This window comes from Myotis brandtii, unplaced genomic scaffold (genome assembly GCF_000412655.1).
Source record: "Myotis brandtii unplaced genomic scaffold, ASM41265v1 scaffold417, whole genome shotgun sequence".
Taxonomy (NCBI): Eukaryota; Metazoa; Chordata; class Mammalia; order Chiroptera; family Vespertilionidae; genus Myotis; species Myotis brandtii.
In genome coordinates this window covers 613,886-630,731 of record NW_005366017.1, presented here as the reverse complement: position 1 = coordinate 630,731, position 16,846 = coordinate 613,886, and the positions used below count along the sequence as shown (strand labels likewise).

The following is a 16,846-nucleotide window of genomic DNA, read 5'->3' as shown; positions in this document are numbered from 1 at the left end:
CAGGAGCTGCAGGGGGTGCGGCAGGGTCTCCCGGAGGCCGCGGCGGCCGCGGGGGTGGCTCCCGAGGGTGTTGAAGGAGTTGTATTTGTACAAGTCGGAGAGCGTCTGCTCCGTGATGCGGTCCAGCTCCTCCAGATCCCCTTTCATTTGCGTGTACCTGGAGGGGCGATGGGGAAAGGGTCGGCTGGGGGCAGCTCGCCTGGCCTTTGGGCCTCAGTTTCCTCCTCTGAAACTGGTGAGGCGGGAGGAGGGGGGTGGACAGGTGTGTCCGCCGGGATTAGCGGAGGCGTCAGTGAGCCCCAGCGGTGACGGCATTTATCGTGGCCAGTGTCCTGTTTATTGAAAGGGAGAGGCAGGCGGCGCCCGCCGATGAGGCGCTGTCCTCCCACTCGCCGCGGCCTAGAAGGGAACCCGGAACTGTGTACCCCTCCCCGAGACAGAAGAGGGGGTGGCCTTGACCTGGGCCCCTCACTCATCCCACCCGAATCCCCTCGTGGGGGCGGGGGGAGCCTTTGGTCCTGTCTGCCACCCCGCACCTTCTAAACCAGGGGTTCTCAATTGCACTTCTACCGAGGAACTTCAAAAAATACCCATGCTGCACACTAACTGCCCCTCCCCACCAGGATTAGATTTTAATGAGTTTTGGGTGGGGCCCAAACTCCCTAAGTTAAACACTGTGCAGTATAAATAATCACATTCTTCCTAATACTGGTCCTCTTACCGTCTCTATCATGAAAGTACAGAGTAGCAGGGCCTTAGGGATAGAACCTTCCAAAACAAAACACACACACGCACACGGACACGCACCTAGAAGTAATAGATTAAACAAGGTTGCAGGATACAACATCAATAAACAAAAATTGATCATATTTCTACATACTAGCAACAAAAAATTGGGAAATGAAATCATAAAAACACCATATTAAATAGCATAAACAACATCAAATACTAGAAATAAATTTAATGAAAGATGTGCAAGACCAACCTCTACACTAGAAATCCTGCTGAGTGCAAAGACCAAAAAAAATGGAGAGTTATATATGTTTATGGATCAGAAACCCAATGGAGTTAAGATGTCTCCCAAATAGATCTTTAGATTCAACACAATCCCTATAAAAACTTCAGCAAACATTTTTTTAAAGAAATTGACAGGCTGGTCCTAAGACTTATATGAAAATGGAAAGAATTCAGAAAGGCCAAAACAATTTTAGAAAAGAAGAGTAGAGTTGGAGTACTTACTCTTCCTGACTTTAAGACTTACTGTAAAACCACAATAATCAAAATAGTGTAGTACTTATGTAAGGACAGACAGTAGATCAATGGAACAGAATAAAGTCCAGAAATTAATTCACACATATATGGTCAACTGATTTTTTCCTAAAGCACCAGTCCAATTCAATGGGGAAAATGTGTGTGTGTGTGTGTGTGTATTGATTTTAGAGAGAGAGGAGGGGAGAGGGAGAGGGAGAGAGAGAAACATCAATGCAATAGATGAGTTGCCTCATACACACACACCGACCTGAGGAACCCAAAACCTAGGTATGTGCCCTGCCCAGGAATTGAACCAGTGACCTTTTGGTGAATGGGATGACTCTCAACCAACTGAGCCACACCAGATGAGGGAGTAAAATAACATTTTTTAAACATTTGGTGCTGGAACAATTTGTATACTGTACTGGAGGAAAAAAATGATCTTCAACCTCTACCTCAGTCCATACACAAAAATTAAGGCATAGACCCAAGCATAAGATTCAGAACCATAAAGACTCTCAAAGATAGGCACTGAGTGGCCAGATTATTATGACCACCTGACGTTTGTAGGCAAATTGGCTATAATTTCGCGCTGAAGTTGCTAGAGGGCCAGACCATTATAAATAGGGAAGCAGGTTGTTTACCACGACAGTAGAAGTGATTTTTTTCTGAAGATATGGGTAACAACACGATTTAACAGCCTTTGAACGTGGGATATAGTATATATACTGTATATCTTCATGACCTTGGGATAGGCAGACATTTGGAGGATAAATATCTATGGAAGAACTCCTCCTGAAATATAAAGACCTCTGTCAGCTCCAACTGCAACCTCATCCCCTAATAGGAGAAAATGTAGCTCAGGTTGAAGGTGTGTGTGTGATATTCTGAGAGATTTGTTTGTTACTGGTAATTAAAAGAATAGTTGTAATAGCTAGTACTTATTGAGCCAGGCACTGTGGTATTAGAATGTACATTATTTAATGTAATCTTTAGAGTATTCAGCATACTATTAGCCACTGTTAGCTAATACTATTGCCATTCCTTTTTACAGATCAAAAACCTGAGGCGGGTGACTTGTTCAAGGTCACACAATGCGGAAGTGGGTCAGAAAGCTCTCTAACCATCACACTGCCCTTCACTGTGTCCGTACCAGCTCTGGCTATTTCAGGAAGTTGTAAAGGTGCCCCAGAAAGAACACCAGAGTTAGTCGGCTGGATGTGGGTCCTTGTGTCCCAGTCGCACTTTCTAACTGTGTGATGTTGGTAAGGACACTTTCTGAATCCAACCTATTTCCTCATCTGTAAAGTGGGCCTAACACTAAATCTGCCTACATATGAAGCTTTCAGAGGTTAAATGAGAAAACAGTCAGTGACTTCTTGTCCTGCAAGAAGAAGGACCCAGGGGAGAAGTAACCAGGGCTGAGGGGGTGTAGAATGCAGACAAGAGGGCTTCAGCAAGACAGTCCAGCCCTTCTAACCTTGACCTTCTACCCAGGTCATGATCACCACCCTCATTTTCATCTGCTCTGGCAGCCCTGCACTGGTGAGGGGGGTGTGTGAACCGTTGCACAATTTGGTCAGGCAGGCATTACTATCTCCATTTTACAGTTGAGGGATCTGAGGCCCATCAAAGCGAAGAGGCCATCAAATATCAGCAAGACACAGATCGGACCCAGAAGCCCAAATGTCTTCCTCGTAGTCACATTGCAAGGATCCAGGTGCCCCAACTTAGCTGGAGTTATTTTCACAACATGAGCCATCACATCCCTGCCTGGGCCCCCATCCCAACCTGTCTCAAGTCCCTCTGTGCCCCTCTTCTGCCTCCTGCACCTCCCTCATTCTCATCACCAACTCCAAGCTGTCACTTCTCAAGCCACATCTCTCTTCTCCACTGAGCCCATGCTGTGCCTATGCCAGGCTCACCCTTCAGTGGCCCTCCTCATATTCACCTCCCTCCTGCCTCTTCCAAAGAGGCCTTTGTTGACCAGCTCCTCAACTCCCACCTGTGACAAGGCCCCCAGGCTCAGTACAGAATGCCATCACTCCCCAACCTCTGCTTCTCTCCCCTTACAGTATTTAGCTTGAGGCAGCAAGAAATATTCCCATATCACCCCTTCAATAAAGAAACTCTCCCTCCCTTTCAGTTAACACCTAGCACTAAAAAACTGCCCACTGAGCAAAACCACTGATTACATCAGATCATGTCCTGCAAGAAGAAGGACCCAGGTGAGAAGTAACCAGGGCTGAGGGGGTGTAGAATGCAGACAAGAGGGCTTCAGCAAGACAGTCCAGCCCTTCTAACCTTGACCTTCTACCCAGGTCATGATCACCACCCTCATTTTCATCTGCTCTGGCAGCCCTGCACTGGTGAGGGGGGTGTGTGAACCGTTGCACAATTTGGTCAGGCAGGCATTACTATCTCCATTTTACAGTTGAGGGATCTGAGGCCCATCAACCAGGCAACTTCCCCCAAGGTCACTCAGCTAGGACGTACAGGGAGTAAGATATGAACCCAGCCTTTTTGGACTCCATGGCCCCAGCTGTTTTTACGACTCTGCCTTGAGGCTTGGAAACACTTAAGACTAGGCAGCATGCCCTAACCAGTTTGGCTCAGTGGATAGAGCATCAGCCTGCGGACTCAAGGGTCCCAGGTTCGATTCTGGTCAAGGGCATGTACCTTGGTTGCAGGCACATACCCAGTAGGGAGTGTGCAGGAGGCAGCTGATCGATGTTTCTCTCTCTCATCGATGTTTCTAACTCTCTATCCCTCTCCCTTCCTCTCTGTAAAAAATCAATAAAATATATTTAAAAAAAAAAAAAAGACTAGGCAGCAAAATCTTTCCTGGCAGCTGGCCATCTCCCCTCCAGCCCTTCTTCTCCACCCAGGACAGACTGGCAGGGTCAGGGACACTGGGAGCCTTGGGGCTGATACCCTGTTCTCTTCCTACCTGTGTCTCCTCCTCCCTTCCTCTTTCCCCTGGGTGATCTTCTCTCACGTGATCCTCATGCTCAACAGGCAACCTTGGGATTAGCCCAAACCCTCATCCCACACACACACACACCAGGCAGCCCCTCGCTGAGCACTCTCAGTCAGCATTCTGGAAGTACGAGACAGGACTGGGCACCGGAAACTCACCAGCTTCCTCCCCTGCCATGTGCTTCTGGGGACCTAGCCCTCCTTCCTCCAGGATCACTGAAGTCTTCACTTCCCCAGCTCCATTCTCCTCCACATCTCAGCACCTCCAACCTGTCTCCCAGGTTGGGAGACATGCTCCCTCCACCATGGCCCCTATATGAACCCAGCCAGCACCACAGCATCTCCTCACCTGTGAGCCCCCTGGGGACAGTCCTCCCCTCCAGAATTGGTTCTGAGCTCTCAGATCACATGTGGAAGCAGCCCTGGCTGTGACATTTTAAGAGTAATAGATGCTCACAAACCAATAATTATTCAGAGGATAGACAACTAGGGTAGTGAGAGCTCTAGAAACCATTTCATCCAGGGAAAAGACACAGGAACTAAGCCTTACCACGTCAGATGGTTAGCCTTGGAGAAGTTACTTATCTTCTGTGCCTCTGTTTCACCATCTATACAATGGGAGTATTGATAGGACCTGCTGCATGGAGTTGCCATGAGGATGAAATGAGCTAACATATGAAAAGTAGTACAGCTCAAAACACCTGGCCGAGTAGGTACGATACAACTGCTGCTGTTGTTTTTATTATCATTACTGTTACTATCACTATGATTGGAGAAGAAAATGCTAAGGAGACACAGGAGCACTGCCTGCCAGGCATCTATCATGTGACTCTGGTCTTAACAAAAGTGGAGCCTCAGACCAGATTCCAATTCTGACCCCTCCACTTAACAGCTAGGTGATCGCAGAGCTCCATTTTCTCATCTGACTCGAGGTGATATTTCCCTCCTTATCTAACAAGCTGGTTAGATTCTCCTAACCGTTAGGAGAATCAGAAAGCAGTCGTGGACTTTGCAAGCTGCAACACAGTTTCTGCTCTCCTAGGGGCACCAGAGCTGATGACCGCTGGGTAAAGAAGGAGGCAGTGTCTTTGGGGTTGCTTCAAAGAGCAACCAGAGGGCAGATACTATCATGAGGTCAGCTGCAGCTTTAACTGAGGAAGAACTTTCTTACAGCAGCTTCCCAGAGGTAGTGAGGTTCCTGAGCCCATCACTGAGGGGACAGTGGGAGGAGTCGGCTTTAAGGGTCTAGGTTTCTGTCCCTGCTAGGCCTGCCATCCCAGACCCTGACTTCTGGATCCTGCAGAAAGTGTAGATCTCCCCACCAGGGATAGGGACAGGAAGACCTAGCTCAGATTCCTGCCCTCCCTCCCTGCAGCTTCTCCCTTTGGGGAACGGCCCCTCTCCTCACCCCATTCCTGCTGCCCTGCCTTCTGCTCTGCCATCTCCGGAGAGTCCATGACCTCCTTCGTTGTTAAGAACCTCAAGTCCTTCCATAGCTCAAGCCTAAATCCTTCTAAGAATTGGATGAAAAGTTATGTTCTGTTTTCCATAGATGGGAAGACTGGCCCTCTCTCTTGGGTGAACAAAACCACCTCCTGTGTTGGCCAGAAAAAAAAGGAACCACAGTGGCTGACCCTTTACATTGGACTCTTAGAACATCCTTGCTTTAGCCTTTACCCCTTTCCTGGAAGTTACGAAGCAGCCGAGAATCCTGCACCTCCTCCTCCTTCCTCCCTCTCTGCTGGCCCTGCCCAGCTGCCACTAAGTGGGCATTCCTGGTCTGATTCTGCCTCATTCGGTTACCTTGTCTACTGATTCCCACCTCCTCCCTTCTTCCCCTGTAGGCGTCATTCATCTCACCTCTGCTTCCTGCACCTGCCACCGGCATGATTCACACTTGGGTCACTACCTACCAGGCTGCATTAACTTATCCACCCACTCCTGCCTCTCTTCTTGAACAGAAGCCAACAGCCCTAGACCCCTCCCTCCTGTACTCCTGACTAGTACCCCCTCCTCTTACTGCTGCTGTTCCCCAGGGACTCTCACCAGCTGCCCTCCCTCCCTCCACCCCCAACACTGGATGCCTCTACCTGGCCCCTTCTTAAAGTGCAATGGGAGAAAGAGCTTTGAAATCAAACACATTTGGTTTGTTACTCGGCTGCTAACCACTGGGGAGGCACTGGCTTCTGGGGATGGGGGCGGGGGGATTGTTTTTTAATCCCAGGTTTACTGCCTGCTTCCTGTGTTAACTTGGGCAAGTTATTTAACCTCAGTTTCCTCTTCTATAAAATGAGAGTAATACTGGTACCTACTTCAGAGGTCTGTGGTGAGGATTAAATAATTAATGTAGAATTTAATTTGTCTGACACATATTAAGTTTATATAAGTTTTAGCTCTTGGTGCTCTTGTTGTTGCTTTAGTTGCTGTGTGACCTTGCTCAATTGTTTCGCCTCCATTTCCTCTTCTGCAAAATGGAAATAATAATAACGCCTGCCTCCATGGGCTTGTTGGGATTAAATGAGGTAGTGCTTGTAAGGCATCCAATATTGGGTCGAGCACATAGTAGGTATTCAATAACCTCCCCCTGCACTGAGGAGCTTCCCATTTCTCCCCTCCCTTCCTGGGTGCTCTCTCCACTAGGCCCTGCAGCAGCCCAGCCCATCATGCACAGGGGATTTTTTCTTTTGTTTTTTTAAAATTGATTTCACAGAGGAAGGGTGAGGGAGAGAGAGATAGAAACATCAATGATGAAAAAGAATCACTGATGGGCTGCCTCCAGTACGACCCCTACTGGGGATCAAGCCTGCATCCTGGGCATGTGCCCTAACTGGGAATTGAACCATGACCTCTTGGTTCATAGGTCGGTGCTCAACTACTGAGCCACACCGGCCGGGCACAAGGGATTCTTTCTGTATGGGTGCCTGTTTCCCGGCCTTCAGGCACATGGAGGCAGAGGTTCTGGTTTTCATTCTCTGAGGCTTTTTCCTGGACTGTCCAGGGCCTGCACCCAACAGAACCTTAGAAAATATGCAGGCCTCAACAGATTCACCCCTGCCCTCTCCATTTCTCACCTACATCGTTCAACCGCAATATTTCTTTAGCACCTACTACTCTGCCTGTTGTCCCTCCTGCTTCCTAGCCCTTCCCTCCCTGTTGGCTCAGAGCAGTCCAGTGTCCCTCCTCTCCACCAAGGCTAAAGGCGATGAGGGGTGGGGAAATGGGGGAAGGATTAGGGCAGGAGAGCTACAGAGGGCCAGGAAGAAGAGGAGCAAAGCCAGTGGCCACCCAGGGAAGAGAAAAGAGGCTGAGGGAGGAATAATAAAGAACTGGGAAATGACATGTAAACATCTCAGGAAACTTCACCTTATTCTACATCCCGCATCTTGGGTATTGAGACGAGGTAGGGGTTTGTGATCAGGCAAACAGAGGGTAAGTCACAGCTCAGTTACTATCTCTGTGGCCCTGTGAGTTGTCTCTTTTTGCCTCAGTTTCCTCAAGTGCCCAGTGGGGTATTAATAGTACCTGTCTTGGAGGATTGTTGGGAGAATTAAAGGATGGGCCTGTAGAGGACTCAGTAGTGCCTGGTGCATAAAGCAGCTTCGTAGTAAATGGCCCCTTACCCTGGACACTCTACAAAACAGCCCAGCAGTTTTTTTCCTGCAGGACAGGACGTCCTAACCCTTATTAGCCCAAGACACACCTTTGGGTACAATAGAATATATGGGACCTTCACCGCCAACATGTGACCAAACCCAATCCTCCATTGCATGCACACCCAATGTGTTTGCTCACCCACATACACACACTCACACAATTGCAAACACACGCACCCATAAATCTTCCACTCCTTGAAGGTAGAGACTAGACCTCACACAATCTTTATTATAATTAGCACAGTGCGCTGCAGGCATTTGTCTATATGCCTAGCGCTTCCATTTTTTCTTTCCCCGTACCCGGCAAACTACCTGGCCTTCCATGAAAATTGTATGAATTGTTAAGAAGCCCACCTGCCAGGTGCCTAGCCCTGTGTCTGGCTTGCGGCAGGAGTTCCCACCGTGCTGCATGGCTGAGTGACCACAAATACAAGGTACATACAAACACCAGCCCCACCCTCCTTTCTTCTCCACAGTTTACCACCCCCTCTGGCTTCCAGACCAAACGTTGGCAAAAAGCACTGATGAGCCCTAACTGGTTTGGCTCGGTGGATAGAGCGTCGGCCTGCGGACTCAAGGGTCCCGGGTTCGATTCCGGCCAAGGGCATGTACCTTGGTTGCAGGCACATACCCAGTGGGGAGTGTGCAGGAGGCAGCTGATTGATGTTTCTCTCTCATCGATGTTTCTAACTCTCTATCCCTCTCCCTTCCTCTCTGTAAAAAAATCAATAAAATATATTTAAAAAAAAAAAAAAAGCACTGATGAAACCCAAAACTTCAGGACACACCCAGGCTCCTGGGCAGGGGTCACCTCCCTGTTTCCGCCTGGGTCTTTGGGCGACCAGCTGGACAAGGGAACAGGGGAACAGCTATCTTGTCCCATTCTCCTTCTGGCTCCCTAACTCTCCACCCCCAATCTCAAGACTCACCATTGCTTTGCCGCCATCCCTCATTTTGTTTTCTCCGACACAAACTCCCCATCTGACCCAGGACAGACATAGCAGGGTCTAACCCCTGCCAGCTCCCACCACCCATGCCATAGCACCTGAGATAGGTTCTTCTCTGGAGGAGGAGGCCCTGTTCTTTGCTCTCCTCTCCCTCCAGGGAAAGGCTGGGGATGACCTCCACCCTGCCCTTTGGGAAGTTACCAGCATCTTGACCTCATCAGCGCCCCCTACTGCTTGCAGGAGGAAGGCACTGTTGGTCCAACAACCACACTTTGAATAAGCCTTGGGCACTAGGAAAACTCCACTGGAAAGAACTGCCAGCCCAGCAAGTGGGGAGCTCCCAATCTTGCCCAAAGGGAAGTCTGCCTGGGGGCGGTTTTGGCTTCTACCCCTGGGCCTGAGGGTCTGCCTGCCCTGTGGGCACCTCGGTACCCTCTGCGCCACCCTTGCAGGCACCAGGAAGTGGCGGGGGGCCCAACTGACCTGTAGGGATTGAGGGTGCAGACGGTAACGGCGGGGAAGACAAGCTTGTCGGAGTTGAGGTTGATGTTGAGGCTGACAGGGTAGCTGAAGTACTCTTCGAACAGCAGGGCGAACTGCCAGTACATCATGCCGAAGGTGCAGAGCCAGAGCACGGCCCAGAAGGCTGTCTTCATGCGGTTGTGCTGGGAGCACACCAGGCGGATGGCGCCGTGGATGGTGGTGTTGTTGCAGAAGAACTGGAACAGGTCTCGGTAGGAGCGGTGGAACTCGATCAGGGCCTCCTCCTCCTCCGTGGGCTGCAGGGGGGCCGCCGCGGGCTTGGGGTCTGGCCCCGGCTCCTCGCACTTGTCTCCCTTCATGAGCCCTTGGGTGAGTCGTGGAGGGTCAGGGTCAGGGTCAGGGCAGAGTTCTGGGCTCCAAGTGCCCTTCCCATCATCAGCCTGACCCCAGAGAGAGGCTGCTCCAGGCCATGCCCACCTCCCACTCCTCCCTCCCTCCACCTGCCCAGGAGCCCGCTGACCTGCTGGAGCCAGGGCCAGAGCTGGAGCTGGGTTTCTCTGGAGTGGCCTCTCCTCTGCTTCCCTGATAAGGTCACCTTTTGGTTTCAGTCCCAGAACCTCCCTTTTCGTTTCCTCAGCCATCAGCCTCTGCTTAGTAGTCAGTCCCGTTCTTGGTCTCTCTCTCTCTCTCCCTCTCCCCCCACCTCTCTCTCCTTCTCTTGGGTTTCTTTCCCAACTCTCTCCTTCCTCGCCCGCTCCTCTGTGTGCCAGGCTCTCTGATCCTGCCTCTCTTCCTCTTCCTCCCCCTCTCCCCTCTCAGTCCAGGTTCTCTCCTCCAGTCTCCCGTCCTGCTCCTGCCGGGTCTGTGTCCTGACTCGCTGTGTCTTGACTCCCTCCGTCCCAGGTCCCAAGGATGGCAGGTCTCCAGGAGTCCTGGCTGCCACCTGCTCCCCACTCCCAAGTTGTGACTGGACTGGGACTGGTTCCTTTCTAGCTGAATCTGGCAGCCAAGAGCCTCTCCTCCCCCTCACCTGACAGGTGCAGAGACCGGCCTGGGAGCCCGCCTGCCGGCCGGGGTGGAAGCAACAGAAGCCTCATTAGCATCTCAATTAAAGGTGAGCAGGGCAGAGCGGGGGAGGGTCAGAGGAGGAGTCTGAGCCGCGAGAACCAGGAGGAGGAGGACTCCCGAGGGCTGACCTGGGAGTAGGGACAGAGAAGCAGAGTCGGCCTGGGGAGTGATAGGAAGCTGACAGGCAAGGAACAGACTGGCAAGTGAGAGTCAGAAATCTTGACCGGGGAGAAGGATCCCGAACACAAAGCTAGGAGGGCAAAAACGAGGAAAACGGACAAGCCAGGACTGTGAGACTAAGGGGGAGAGACCAGGAGAGCAGGAAAGGCAGAAAAAGGGAGACAGGTGCAGGAAGGACTGGGAGGAGGCATGGAGGAGAGGCAGAGAGAGGAAGGTGAAAAGGCGGGAGCCAGCCCCAAAGGGACTCTCCCCTCTCCTGCAGGAGAGCAATGGAGGGAGGCTCAAGTGGGCTTCCAGGAGCTAGGTCCCCTCCCTGGGGAGTCCCTCCAAGGGCACCCACAGGTCAGCCTCACCCCCCAGGTGGTGGAGAGGATTCTAGTGGGAGTACCTCCTGGCACTCAGCACGAAGCTCCCCTCTGCCTCTCCCTCCTGGTTTATCCTCTTCCCTCCTGACTCCTCACCATCACCCCCTACCTTGTCCAGGCCAGGGAGGGGCCCAGGTGAAGCTGGGGGCTAGGCGGGGCCCTGGGACATTCTGTTCTTTTTTACACCATTGGCTGCCAGACCAGGAATGTGTAATGTCCCCTGTTGTGGTCACGGGGTTGCAGGAATGTGGGCACTGAGAGGCAGGTAGGGGACAGGCCGGGGCACTTAGGCACAGACCCGGAGCCCAGGGACAGCAGGCACTGAGGGGGCAGGGAGGGATGTGGGTCGCATTGGGTGTCCGGGAGGAAGAGGGCAGGCATGGCCAAGTCTACACCAGCCCTGGAAGGAAGGAAACGTTCATTGTCGGGGCTTTTCCTCCAAAGTCTCTTCCCAAACGTAATCCAGCAAGAGCACAAACAGTAAAATACCAAGCAGAGAGGGAAGGGTCAGAGAATCAGGCCCAATAAGAGGGTCCAAACAGGCACAGGATACCCATCCACACAGCCCAGGCCCCTTGTGAGAGCGAGGGGTCAACCCCTTGTGGACCCGCAGCAGGCAGCCCCGAGTGTGCTCACTGGTTTCTCCTTCCTCCTTGCTTCCTCAGAGGAGCAGGCATGGGCATCCCGCTGACGTGCCCAGCACAGGCACTGATACAGGGTGGAAGAAGACAGGCCTGCAATATAGGAAGAGGAGGATTCTAGTGGCAGAGATAAAAGCCCTGGGTTTGCCCTGGCTGGTTTGGCTCAGTGGATAGAGCGTCAGCCTGTGAACTGAAGGGTCCCGGGTTTGATTCCGGTCGACGGTACATTTCCTGGTTGTGGGCTCGATCCCCAGTGGGGGGGCATGCAAGAGGCAGCCATTTTAATTTTTTTTTTCTTAAAGAGCCCTGGGCTTAGTGAGCCTGGGGAGGGAAGGAGAGACTCTAGCCTGGAGAGAGTCACGAAGACTTCCTGGAGAAGGTGGCATCTCAGCTGGGTGTTGTAAGGAACAACAGGGACTTTAGCAGGCAAAGAAGAGGGAAGCAGGGAACTCTAGGCTCAGGATACAACCAGGGTGCTTTCTGTCTGGGCAGTCTCTTGTGGCCTCTTAAAGCGAGAGCTACTGTCAACCAAGATGCCAAACCCAGTCCTGTTTTTTTCCTTTGATGTCTGCTGGGGACACCCAGCTGAGAAGGGAAAGGCTGGCTTTTTCTTCATTTTCCAGGTGAATAAACTGAGCCTCCACAGAGATAAGCCAGCTGTATGAGGGCACAAAACAAAATAGCAACCGAGGGAAAACAGAATCAGAATTCTCCTCCTCTGGGGTTGTCTACTTAGGGCTTTTGCCACTTACTTCCCTAGACAGACCAGCTACAGGCTCCGGGGGAATCGGGCTACTCTGGCCCTGGTTTTGAAAGCCAGGAAGGTTCCCACAGTCACACAGAGTCCATGGATTCATCAGCAGTCTGGTCCTGGATTACCTCCCTGGCCCTGCAAAAACCTCTCTGCCTTGTTCCCACCTTCCCAGGGGACCCAGACACCCCTAGAAGCTCCATTCTCCCTTGATCCAGGTCCTTAACTTCGGGACAATCCTGCCTACAAATGGGATGGCAGCGCCCAGCCTGTTTGATCTCAAAGGTTCTGAGAGACACCCCCCTGCCTTTTCCATCTGCTGCCTGGTGCCTGAAACCCCGCTGCTGGCTTACGGAAGCACAAGCAAATAGTTTTCATCTCAAGGGCTCTGGGAGGAGAGCTGCAAGGGCCGGGTCTGGGCTGAGCGGGGAGTGCGGTGTCCCTGCAGCTGCCTGCCAGGGTACAGGGTGGCAGCTCAGAGACCGCAGCAGCCTGGATCTGGAACTGGCCAGAGCAAGCTTGTTGTTGGGAGAAAAACAGAAATCTGAAACCTGCACTTTTGTCATAGCTCCATTTTAAATATTATCTTTCAAAGTGCAGAAATGCCCAAATACATTTTTTGTGGCAATACAATTTTCCAGTAATACGTAAGTGGGCAGAACTCTGAAAGCTTCTCTTAGTCCCATGCCTTTCCCACCCCTCAGCCCAAGGGGAGCCAATGTAATTGATGTATCCATTTCTATCTTTTTGGTGCCTGTATAGACTTGCACGTATTTTTTAAACATATCTTTATTGTTGAAAGTATTACAGATGCCCCATTGACCCCCTCTACCATGCACTCATATATTCTGAGTTTCATTTTTGCCTTTAAACTCTGGTCCTAGCTGGTTTGGCTCAGCAGATAGAGTATTGGCCATGTGGACTAAAGGGTCCCGGGTTCAATTCCCAGTCAGGGCACATGCCCAGGTTCTGGGCTCAATCCGCAGTAGGGGCTGTGCAGGAGGCAGCCGATCTATGATTCTCTCATCATTGATGTTTCTCTCTCCCTCTGCCTTCCTCTCTGAAATCAATAATGTGTGTGTGTGTGTGTGTGTGTGTGTGTGTGTGTGTACTCTGTATGTGACTTTGAAAATGACACTTGACCTCTCTGAAAAACAAAATGGCAGGAGTGGGTGGATAAGGCAGCCCAGACGGTTGCAAAGGCCCTTCCCAGCTGACTCTGCAACTAGCTGCTTGCTTCACACATGAGGGAACTGAAAAGCCCAGAGAAGCAAAGCGACTTGCCCACAGTCACCCAGGGGTTTCAGTGGGGCCAGATTCAGAGCTGAGCCTCCGCTCTCCAAGTTCAGTGCTGCTCCCCTAACTTCCAGAGAAGCCGAGTCTTGTTCTGTGGGGACCTGGGGTCTTGCAGACTTTGTCTTGGAAGCTACCCCAGCCTCTCTCAGAGCTCCAGTCCTTCCTTCCTTCCTTTTAGGGCTGCCTCCCGCCACCCAACACCAGCCATACTCTAACCCTGTGGTGTGGCCATAAAATGTGCACAGGCTACAGGGAGAGAAGTGAAACAAGAGGGTCTGTAGTGGGATGAGGGTTATGAGTTCAAAGGGTCTTCCTGCCTCTTGCTCTCTGGGGAACAGGAGACTATAGAAGTAACCACTTTCTCCACCACACTTCGAGACAGAGCCGTGTTTAAAACACAATTGCAGCACTTCCATCTGCATACTGTTCTTATCCTGGTGTGTGCGTGTGCATTTGTGCATCTACATATGCATGGGTCATATTATGAGTTCTCTGAAGTCAGGCACCAGGCGTATTCATCTTGGTGGCCCTACTTGCTGACCCACTGTGCAAAAGACACCAGAATTAGCATCTGGGGTAAGACCCAAGGTTCATTTTTGACTGAGAGTGACATATATGACAAAGCATCCCCACTACATCTTAATTTCCTCTGGCAACCCGTTCATTTGTGCTCTATTAATTAACCTACATTTTATTCGCTTTTTCCATTTCAGCCTGTATCCTTTCTAGGGTAAAAATGTGTCATTCATTGAAGTGGAACTCTTTAGTTTTAAAAAAACGTAGAGATAATTAGCCTCTCCACAGTGGCCACCCCAGTGTGGGGAAAAGTGGTCCTTTCATCTGCACTTATATAGCATGAATTTTTCTCTTTAATCTAAATTGATGCCCCAGAAAATCCCTTCCAGCCACTCCTAATCCAGTTACCTGGCCGGATGCATAGAAGTTCACCATCACAAGTTTATTCCTTTGGTTGAAGGCAGGAATTTTCAACCTTGGCTCCTTTGACATTTAGACAATTAATTGTCATGGGAAGTACTGCCCTGTGCACCATAGGATGCTTAGCAGCATCCCTGGCCTCTACCTACTAGATGCCATAGTACTCCCTGAATTGTGACAATCAACCCCTCCAGATGTTGCCAGATGTCTTCTAGGGGGCAAAGTCACCATAGTTGAGACGACTGGGCTAAGGGATTGTCCCCAGTGGTAGTGGAAATGCTCTAGAGAAGGACAATGCTCATCAAATACACGTTTCTCAGTGTTTATCAGACCCTTTCCAAGGGTCTGAATTAATTCTCACCAACCCCCTTTTGAGTTCTTCATGGGCCTGTGGGAAGAAGTCTTGGGAGAAGTGTCCCACCCACCCACATTCTGAGAGTCTATGGGGCACTTAGTCTGAGGCTGGTGTTGCCCAATGGAAACCAGTAACACTTCAAGGAAGCTGGCGAAGAGCATGAAAGAAAAGAAGCAGAGACAATGCCCTGATCACAAAGAATCCATGGATTCCTCACTCCTGTGAGTCTCCCTTCATCCTCTTGGAAAAGGTTGGGTAGACATAAAAACCATGTATTGACAAGATTTGTCAATCATGGTCTAGCCGGGGAAACAGGAAACACTCTAAATCTTTCAAACAAAAGAAATTTAACACAGGCAACTGGTACATGGCTGATGGAGGAGCCAACAGGAGACAGTGAGGCAACCTAGAAAACAGCAAAGCAGGAAGCAGCTATCATCTCTAGGGCTGGAAAGACAACAGGGTAATGTCACATTATAGACCCAGAAGCCTCCAGAGCTATTTGCCAGGAACTAAAGAGTAGGGGCTGCCTGGTAGGACATGGGGTTATGGAAGAAGAGATGGAAGAAACACAGCCAACTGCAGGCGATGTTAGAACGCAAATGTGGGGTGAGGGTGGTGGAGAAACAGCCTGGCTTCTTCTCTCTTCCCACCCACCTGTCCTCCACCTACCTGTCTTCCTATTGGCTGACCCTATCCAGCAGCCAGGGGGAAAAGGAGTCTGGGAAATGTAGTTCCCAGTAGAGATACAGCTCAGAATAGGGGAAGGGTAGAGAACAGATCTGCAAGGAAACCAGTCATTGACTAGCACAAATAAAAGAGCCCCAGAGAGGTGAAGTGGTGGGGCCAGGATTAAAGTTCATCTCTTTAGGGCTCTTTCCTTAGGATGCAGGGAGTCATTGCAGGCTGAAGTGAGAGCATGAGACTGGCAGCAGAAAGAAGGATGAAGTTCAGCCAGCTGGGCTTGAAAAGAATCTGAGATAGTGCCTACTGTGAAGCCAGGGGCTTTGACCAGAAAGGACATGCAGCAAACATTCTAGGGAGATAACGGGATACAGAAAAGTGAAGGTCTTTGATCTGCATACGTAAGAAAAAGAGTTGCTGTCTTTTAGAGTAAAATCCTGAAGTAATTTCAAACAAAATGACACATATGTGTGGGATTTGCTTCAGAATAATTAAGGGGAGATTAGATGAGTGCGGGAGGATTATATGGAAGAATAAGACTGGCCCTGAGTTGAAGCTGGGAGTTCACAATGCTATTTTCTCTCCTTTTGTATATGTATATTTATATTTATGTGTGAATTTTCACAATAAAAAAGTAGAGTGAAAAAATAATCTAAGGCCACTACATACATACACTTTTACACCCTTAGAAGCTCAGTGATAAGCCCGGTCCAGGCCCCCAATTCCCTTGGCCTGGAAATAAATGCCCCCTGAGCAGTGCACGCTGTTCTGGCATTTCTTCCCTCTCCAGGAGGCCTGCACTACAGCAGAGTGTGGGCCCTAGGCCTGCACCAGGAGAGGAGAGTGAAGTGTCTAAGTTCAGGCAAACCCTTCATCCCGTGAGCCCTCCTCCCCCGGCCCCCTCACCCTGTGTGAGCCCTCCTCCCCAGGTGCACTCCCGCACCAGGACTTCTCAGATCCATCCCCTAGAGCCTGTCCAGCCAGTCAGACCAACCAAGGGTAAGGATGAGCCCTGAACTGGGCTCTCCAGGGTGCAGGGTGGGGACAGTGCCCAGGTGACCTATCTCAAGAGAGGAAGTCAGCCCCTCACACTAAGGGCAGCAATCTGCATCACCAGGAGGCAGTGTGGTTGCTAAAATGAGCTGGGACCCAGACATCGGTCGTCCTGGCCTCTAGGCCTGGCTATGTGACACGGGCAAGGCATCAGTCCTTCACCCATAAATATGTACTGGACACGTGGGATGTCAGACTAAACAC

At 50.7% G+C, this 16,846-nt stretch overlaps 1 protein-coding gene across 1 annotated transcript in view; it reads right to left on the bottom strand.

The window, feature by feature from the left end:
- The window catches only part of SCNN1A (sodium channel, non voltage gated 1 alpha subunit), a 23,258-nt gene extending 12,924 nt beyond the window's left edge, over nucleotides 1-10,334 (bottom strand). Inside the window, exons 1-3 of the mRNA XM_014545684.1 lie at nucleotides 9,834-10,334; nucleotides 9,314-9,677; nucleotides 1-157 (exon numbers count right to left, since the gene is read on the bottom strand). Coding sequence (XP_014401170.1) covers nucleotides 1-157; nucleotides 9,314-9,677; nucleotides 9,834-9,954 — 642 coding nt within the window. The 5' untranslated portion in view covers nucleotides 9,955-10,334. The remainder of the gene's footprint in view (nucleotides 158-9,313; nucleotides 9,678-9,833) is intronic.
- Between the last annotated feature and the right edge of the window lie 6,512 nt (nucleotides 10,335-16,846).